The sequence below is a fragment of the Hyperoodon ampullatus genome (genome assembly GCF_949752795.1).
Source record: "Hyperoodon ampullatus genome assembly, chromosome: 12".
NCBI classification, from domain to species: domain Eukaryota; kingdom Metazoa; phylum Chordata; class Mammalia; order Artiodactyla; family Ziphiidae; genus Hyperoodon; species Hyperoodon ampullatus.
This window is the reverse complement of record NC_136925.1, coordinates 4098478-4107452: the sequence shown is the minus strand read 5'-3', so window position 1 is coordinate 4107452 and position 8975 is coordinate 4098478. Positions and strand designations below refer to the sequence as shown.

General features: G+C 37.5%; 1 protein-coding gene across 1 annotated transcript; it reads left to right on the top strand.

The window, feature by feature from the left end:
- Positions 1–315: 315 nt before the first annotated feature.
- LOC307061344 (nucleolar protein 16-like) lies at positions 316–971 on the top strand (the record flags this gene model as incomplete). The annotated part of the gene is made up of 1 exon (XM_079716447.1): positions 316–971. The coding sequence occupies one exon, from the start codon at positions 316–318 to the stop codon at positions 850–852; it is 537 nt and encodes a 178-aa protein (XP_079572573.1). The 3' UTR covers positions 853–971.
- Positions 972–8975: the final 8004 nt, after the last annotated feature.

The window sequence follows — 8975 nt, the reverse complement described above, 5'->3', positions numbered from 1 at the left end:
GAGGAGCCCCATTTATTAGCCCCAAACAATTGGACGTCCACATGGGACAATATGACATCTGATCCCACCTCACACCTAAAAAAAAAAAAAAACAATTCTAGGTAGAGTCAAGATCTAACTGTCAATAGAAGACAATTCAGGAGAATACACTTATTTCCTGAAGAGACAGATTTCTTTAACAGGTCTCCAAAAGTACAAACCATAAAGATTTTAAAATTTTATATAACGTTTATGGTTAAGAATCTACTGTTCATCAAAAGACTTCATAGGAGTAAGAGGCCCCGAGTCTGAGTTACCCGTGCTGGGGTCAGCGCGATGCCTAAAGCCAAGGGGAAGACCCGGAGGCAGAAGTTCGGTTATAATGTTAACCGGAAGCGTCTGAACCGGAATGCTCGACGGAAGGCAGCGCCGCGGATCGAATGCTCCCACATCCGACATGCCTGGGACCAGACCAAATCGGTGCGGCAGAACCTGGCTGATATGGGTTTGGCTATGGACCCCAACAGGGCAGTGCCCCTTCTTAAGAGAAAGGTAGAGGCCCTGGAAGTGGACGTGGAGGAGGGGCCTAAGGACCTCATGCGGAAGCCCTATGTGCTCAATGACCTAGAGGCAGAAGCCAGCCTTCCAGAAAAGAAAGGAAATACGCTATCTCGGGATCTCATTGACTATGTTTGCTACATGGTGGAGAACCATGGGGAGGACTATAAGGCTATGGCCCGGGATGAGAAGAATTACTATCAAGATACCCCAAAACAGATTCGGAATAAGATCAACATCTATAAGCGTTTTTACCCAGCGGAGTGGCAAGCGTTTGTCGATTCGTTGCAAAAGAATAAGATGGAGGTTGAGTGACTGGTTTACACCTGCCCCAGGTTGAGGCTTCCTCCTGGACCAGAGAAGCTGAGCCAGGGTTTAAGGCAAGGAGAGGTGTGCGGCTACAGATGAGGCTAGCCAAACCCCATGGAATCAAAAGGTTACAGCGCACACATACACATACACACACAAAATCTCTCTCACACTTCCCTTTGGGGAAGGCACTGTCTCCCAGAGGCTTCAATTTATGTTCTTCTGGAGTCTCTGGGAAAAGCCAAAACCTGCTGTTTGCAGAGTGGGTGGTTTGTATTCGAATTATAGGGGTTCCAGAAGAAGAAGAGAAAAAGAAAGGGACTGAGAAAATATTTGAAGAGATTATAGTTGAAAACTTCGCTAATATGGGAAAGGAAATAGTTAATCAAGTCCAGGAGGCACAGAGAGTCCCATACAGAATAAATCCAAGGAGAAATACGCCAAGACACATATTAATCAAACTGTCAAAAATTAAACACAAAGAAATCATATTAAAAGCAGCAAGGGAAAAACAACAAATAACACACAGGGGAATCCCCATCAGGTTAACAGCTGATCTCTCAGCAGAAACTCTACAAGCCAGAAGGGAGTGGCAGGACATAATTAAAGTGATGAAGGAGAGAAACCTGCAACCAAGATTACTCTACCCAGCAAGGATCTCATTCAGATTTGATGGAGAAATTAAAACCTTTACAGACAAGCAAAAGCTGAGAGAGTTCAGCACCACCAAACCAGCTTTACAACAAATGCTAAAGGAACTTCTCTAGGCAAGAAACACAACAGAAGGAATATACCTACAATAACGAACCCAAAGCAATTAAGGAAATGGGAATAGAAACATACATATCAATAATTACCTTAAATGTAAATGGACTAAATGCTCCCACCAAAAGACACAGAGTGGCTGAATGGATACAAAAACAAGACCCATATATATGCTGTCTACAAGAGACCCACTTCAGACCTAGAGACACATACAGATTGAAAGTAAGGGGATGGAAAAAGATATTCCATGCAAATGGAAATCAAAAGAAAGCTGGAGTAGCAATTCTTATATCAGACAAAATAGACTCTAAAATAAAGACTATTACAAGAGACAAAGAAGGACACTACATAACGATAAAGGGATCGATCCAAGAAGAAGATATAACAATTGTAAATATTTATGCACCCAACATAGGAGCACCTCAATACATAAGGCAAATACTAACAGCCATAAAAGGGGAAATCGACAGTAACACAATCATAGTAGGGGACTTTAACACCCCACTTTCACCAATGGACAGATCATCCAAAATGAAAATAAATAAGGAAACACAAGCTTTAAATGATACATTAAACAAGATGGACTTAGTTGATATTTATAGGACATTCCATCCAAAAACAACAGAATACACATTTTTCTCAAGTGCTCATGGAACATTCTCCAGGATAGATCATATCTTGGGTCGCAAATCAAGCCTTGGTAAATTTAAGAAAATTGAAATTGTATCAAGTATCTTTTCCGACGACAATGCTATGAGACTAGACATCAATTACAGGAAAAGATCTGTAAAAAATACAAACACATGGAGGCTAAACAATACACTACTCAATAACGAAGTGATCACTGAAGAAATCAAAGAGGAAATTAAAAAATACCTAGAAACAAATGACAATGGAGACACGACGACCCAAAACCTATGGGACGCAGCAAAAGCAGTTCTAAGGGGCAAGTTTATAGCAATACAATCCCACCTTAAGAAACAGGAAACATTTCGAGTAAACAACCTGACCCTGCACCTAAAGCAATTAGAGAAAGAAGAACAAAAAACCCCCAAAGTTAGCAGAAGGAAAGAAATCATAAAGATCAGATCAGAAATAAATGAAAAAGAAATGAAGGAAACGATAGCAAAGATCAACCAAACTAAAAGCTGGTTCTTTGAGAAGATAAACAAAATAGACAAACCATTAGCCAGACTCATCAAGAAAAGAAGGGAGAAGACTCAAATCAATAGAATTAGAAATGAAAAAGGAGAAGTAACAACTGACACTGCAGAAATACAAAAGATCATGAGAGATTACTATAAGCAACTCTATGCCAATAAAATGGACAACCTGGAAGAAATGGACAAATTCTTAGAAATGCACAACCTACCAAGACTGACTCAGGAAGAAATAGAAAATATGAATAGACCAATCACAAGCACTGAAATTGAAACTGTGATTAAAAATCTTCCATCAAACAAAAGCCCAGGACCAGATGGCTTCACAGGCGAATTCTATCAAACATTTAGAGAAGAGCTAACACCCATCCTTCTCAAACTCTTCCAAACAATATCAGAGGAAGGAACACTCCCAAACTCATTCTACGAGGCCACCATCACCTTGATACCAAAACCAGGCAAGGATGTCACAAAGAAAGAAAACTACAGGCCAATATCACTGATGAACATAGATGCAAAAATCCTCAACAAAATACTAGCAAACAGAATGCAACAGCACATTAAAAGGATCATACACCATGATCAAGTGGGGTTTATTCCAGGAATGCAAGGATTCTTCAATATACGCAAATCAATCAATGTGATACACCATATTAACAAGTTGAAGGAGAAAAACCATATGATCATCTCAATAGATGCAGAGAAAGCTTTCGACAAAATTCAACACCCATTTATGATAAAAACCCTGCAGAAAGTAGGCATAGAGGGAACTTTCCTCAACATAATAAAGGCCATATATGACAAACCCACAGCCAACATTGTCCTCAATGGTGAAAAACTGAAACCATTTCCACTAAGATCAGGAACAAGACAAGGCTGCCCACTCTCACCACTCTTATTCAACATAGTTTTGGAAGTTTTAGCCACAGCAATCAGAGAAGAAAAGGAAATAAAAGGAATCCAAATTGGAAAAGAAGAAGTAAAGCTGTCACTGTTTGCAGATGACATGATACTATACATAGAGAATCCTAAAAATGCTACCGAAAAACTACTAGAGCTAATCAATGAATTTGGTAAAGTAGCAGGATACAAAATTAATGCACAGAAATCTCTGGCATTCCTCTACACTAATGATGAAAAATCTGAAAATGAAATCAAGAAAACACTCCCATTTACCATTGCAACAAAAAGAATAAAATATCTAGGAATAAACCTACCTAAGGAGACAAAAGACCTGTATGCAGAAAATTATAAGACACTGATGAAAGAAATTAAAGATGATACAAATAGATGGAGAGATATACCATGCTCCTGGATTGGAAGAATCAATATTGTGAAAATGACTCTACTACCCAAAGCAATCTACAGATTCAATGCAATCCCTATCAAACTACCACTGGCATTTTTCACAGAACTAGAACAAAAAATTTCAAAATTTGTTTGGAAAAACAAAAGACCCCGAATAGCCAAAGCAATCTTGAGAACGAAAAACGGAGCTGGAGGAATCAGGCTCCCTGACTTCAGACTATACTACAAAGCTACAGTAATTAAGACAGTGTGGTACTGGCATAAAAACAGAAAGATAGATCAGTGGATCAGGATAGAAAGCCCAGAGATAAACCCACGCACATATGGCCAACTTATCTTTGATAAAGGAGGCAGGAATGTACAGTGGAGAAAGGACAGCCTCTTCAATAAGTGGTGCTGGGAAAACTGGACAGGGACATGTAAAAGTATGAGATTAGATCATTCCCTAACACCATACACAAAAATAAGCTCAAAATGGATTAAAGACCTAAATGCAAGGCCAGAAACTATCAAACTCTTAGAGGAAAACATAGGTAGAACACTCTATGACATAAATCACAGCAAGATCCTTTTGGACCCACCTCCTAGAGAAATGGAACTAAAAACAAAGATAAACAAATGGGACCTAATGAAACTTCAAAGCTTTTGCACAGCAAAGGAAACCATAAACAAGACCAAAAGACAACCCTCAGAATGGGAGAAAATATTTGCAAATGAAGCAACTGACAAAGGATTAATCTCCAAAATTTATAAACAGCTCATGCAGCTCAATAGCAAAAAAACAAACAACCCAATCCAAAAATGGGCAGAAGACTTAAATAGGCATTTCTGCAAAGAAGATATACAGACTGCCAACAAACACATGAAAGAATGCTCAACATCATTAATCATTAGAGAAATGCAAATCAAAACTACAATGAGATATCATCTCACACCAGTCAGAATGGCCATCATCAAAAAATCTAGAAACAATAAATGCTGGAGAGGGTGTGGAGAAAAGGGAACACTCTTGCACTGCTGGTGGGAATGTGAATTGGTACAGCCACTATGGAGAACAGTATGGAGGTTCCTTAAAAAACTAAAAATAGAACTACCATATGACCCAGCAATCCCACTACTAGGCATATACCCTGAGAAAACCATAATTCAAAAAGAGACATGTACCAAAATGTTCATTGCAGCTCTATTCACAATAGCCCGGAGCTGGAAACAACCTAAGTGTCCATCATCGGATGAATGGATAAAGAAGATGTGGCACATATATACAATGGAATATTACTCAGCCATAAAAAGAAACGAAACTGAGCTATTTGTAATGAGGTGGATAGACCTAGAGTCTGTCATACAGAGTGAAGTAAGTCAGAAAGAGAAAGACAAATACCGTATGCTAACACATATATATGGAATTTAAAAAAAAAATGTCATGAAGAACATAGGGGTAAATCGGGAATAAAGACACAGACCTACTTGAGAATGGACTTGAGGATATGGGGAGGGGGAAGGGTAAGCTGTGACAAAGCGAAAGAGAGGCATGGACATATATACACTACCAAACGTAAGGTAGATAGATAGTGGGAAGCAGCCGCAGAGCACAGGGAGATCAGCTCGGTGCTTTGTGACCGCCTGGAGGGGTGGGATGGGGAGGGTGGGAGGGAGGGAGATGCATGAGGGAAGGGATGTGGGAAGAGATGTATATGTATGACTGATTCACTTTGTTATAAAGCAGAAACTAAAAAAAAAAAAAAAAAAGACTTCATAAAAAAGACAGAAAAGACAAATGACAAATGTAGAGAAAATTTTTGCTACACTTATAACTGAGAAAGATATTTAGGCTATATAAAAAGAGTATTAAAATCAGTAAGAAAAGGACAAATAACCAGTAGAAAAAAAGGCAGATGCTATGAACAGTATTTAATAGAAGAACACAAATGGCCTGTAAACATATTTTAAATACTCAAACTTAACATCTGAAATCAATCAATGTAATACATCAAACAATATAGGACAAAAACCACATGATCATCTCAATAGATGCAGAAAAAGCACTTGATAAAATTTTATCCTTCATGATAAAAACACTCAATAAACTAGAAATAGAAGGAAATTCCTCAATTTGATTAAGGGTATCTATGAAAAGCTTACATCAGACTTAATGATGAAAGACTAGATGCTTTCTCCTTAAGATCAGGAACAAGAAAAGAATGTCTGCTCTTGACACTTCTATTCAACATTGTATCAGCTGTTTTAGCCAGGGCAGTTAGGCAATAAAAAAAATAAAAGGTCTCCCGATTGGAAAGAAGAAAAATTATCTCTGTTTGCAGATGATATGATCTTTCTTGTATACAGAAAATCCTAAGGATTCTATTAAAAAACTATTAGAACTAATAAATGAATTCAGCTAGGTTGCAGGACACAAGATTTATATATCGGGCTTCCCTGGTGGTGCAGTGGTTGAGAGTCCGCCTGCCGATGCAGGGGACAAGGGTTCATGCCCTGGTCCGGGAGAATCCCACGTGCCGCGGAGCGGCTGGGCCCGTGAGCCATGGCCGCTGAGCCTGCGCGTCCGGAGCCTGTGCTCCGCAACGGGAGAGGCCACAACAGTGACAGGCCCACATACCACAAAAAAAATAAAAATAAAAATAAAAAAATAATAATAATAATAATATATACCACAAAAATCAATTGTATTTCTAGATAGTAGCAATGTACAAACCATAAATGAAATTAAGAAAACAATTCATTTTACAATAGCATCAAAAAGCATAATATATTTAAGAACAAATTTAACAGAAGTACAAAAAACGTACTCTGAAAATTAAAAATCATTGTTGGAATACATTAAAGAAGACCTAAAATAAATGGAAAGACATTATGTGCTCACAGATTGGAAGGCTTAATATTGTAATGATGGAAGTACTCTCCAAATTGGTCTACAGATTCAATGCAATCCCTATTAGAACCATGGCTGGTTTCTCTGTAGAAATTGACAAGCTGAACCTAAAATTCATATGGAAATGCAGGGAACCCAGAAGAGCCAAAGCATTGCTGAAAAAGAGCAGAGTTGGAGGGCTCACACTTCCCAATTATAAACCTTACTACAGGGCTTCCCTGGTGGCGCAGTGTACAGCAAAAGAAAAAAAGAAAAAAAACTTACTACAGTCCTGCAGTAAGCAAGACATGTGGCACTCGAATGCAGGTCACTTGAATAGAACTGAGAGTCAGAAATAAACTGTCATAGTCAGGGTCAACTGATTTTCAACAAGGTGCCAAGACAATTCAATGGGAAAAGAGCAGTCTTTTCAAGAAACAGTGCTGGGACAACTGGGTATCCACAAGCAAAAAAATGAATTTGGAGCCCTACCTTATGCCATACACAAACTTCAATTCAAAATGGATCAATCTAAATGTGAGTGCTACAACTATAAAACTTTTAGAAGAAAGCATAAACATAAATCTTTAGGACCTTGAACAAGTCAATAGTTTCTTAGCTATGATATTAAAAGCTCAAGCAACAATAGAAAAAAAATGATAAATTGGACATCATCAAAATTTAAAACTTTGTGCTTCAAAGGACACCTCAAGACAGTGAAAAGACAACCCACTAAATGGTAGAAAATTTTTGCTAATTCTATATTTGATAAGAGACTTGTATGTAGAATATATAACAAACTCTTACTACTCAATAATAAAAAGACAGTTAACCCATTTTAAAAATAGGCAAAGGCTAGACATTTCTCTAAAGAAGATATATATATATATATATATATATATATATATATATATATATAGCATGTATAATACAAATGTCCTATAACCACATGAAAAGATGCTCAACATCAATAGCTATCAGGAAATGCAAATCAAATCAAACTGAGATACGACTTCACATCCAGTAGGATGAATATAATCAAAAGACAGATAATAAATTGATGAAGATATGGACAAACTGGTGAGAATATAAAATGGTAATGGCAGCCCCCATGGTAAAACAGTCTGGCAGTTCCTCAAAACTTTAAACATAGAGTGACCATATGACCCAGTAACTCCACTCCTAAGTGTATACCCAAGAAAAATGGAAATATGTATCTATACAAAAATTAGTACATGAATATTTAGAAGTATAAACAGCCCATATAGTGTATTTCTATTTAACATTAACTGATGAATGGATAAATAAAATGTTGTATATCCATACAATGGAATAATATTTGACAATAAAAAGGAATGAAGTGCTGATACTGATACATGCTACAATATGGATGAACCTTAAAAAACATTATGCTAGTGGAAGAAGCCGGTTTATATGATTCCATTTATGGGAACTGTCCAATGCATGCAAATCTATAGAAACAAACAGTTACCAGGGTTTAGGGTCTTGGGAGGAAATGAAAAATGACTGCTAAGGGGTACAGGGTTTCTTTTAGGGGTGATGAAAATATTCTAAAATTGCTTGTGGTAATGGTTGCATAACTCTGTGAATAAATCAGAAAGTACTGAATTGTACATTTTACATGAGTGAATTGTAAGTTGTGTGAATTATATCCCAAGGAAGTAGTTACAAAAAATTTAAAAGTGCTCAACCACATTCAATATCAGATAGATGCAAATTAAAACCACAATGATATTTTATTGAAAACAAGTGGGGAAATTCAAATATTGGAAAGTGCCAAGTGTTAGCACGATCACAGAACAATGAGACTCTCATCCACCGCTTATGGGATGCAAATTAGAAGCACCACTTTGGAAAAAACTTCGGCAGTAACTTGTTACATATCCTATGACCTAGCAAATCCTCTCTCTTGCATATAAACACCAGGAGACCTATGCAATAATGTTTATAGCAGCTTCTACCACAACAGCAAATGACTGGTATGACCCAAATGTACACCCACTGGG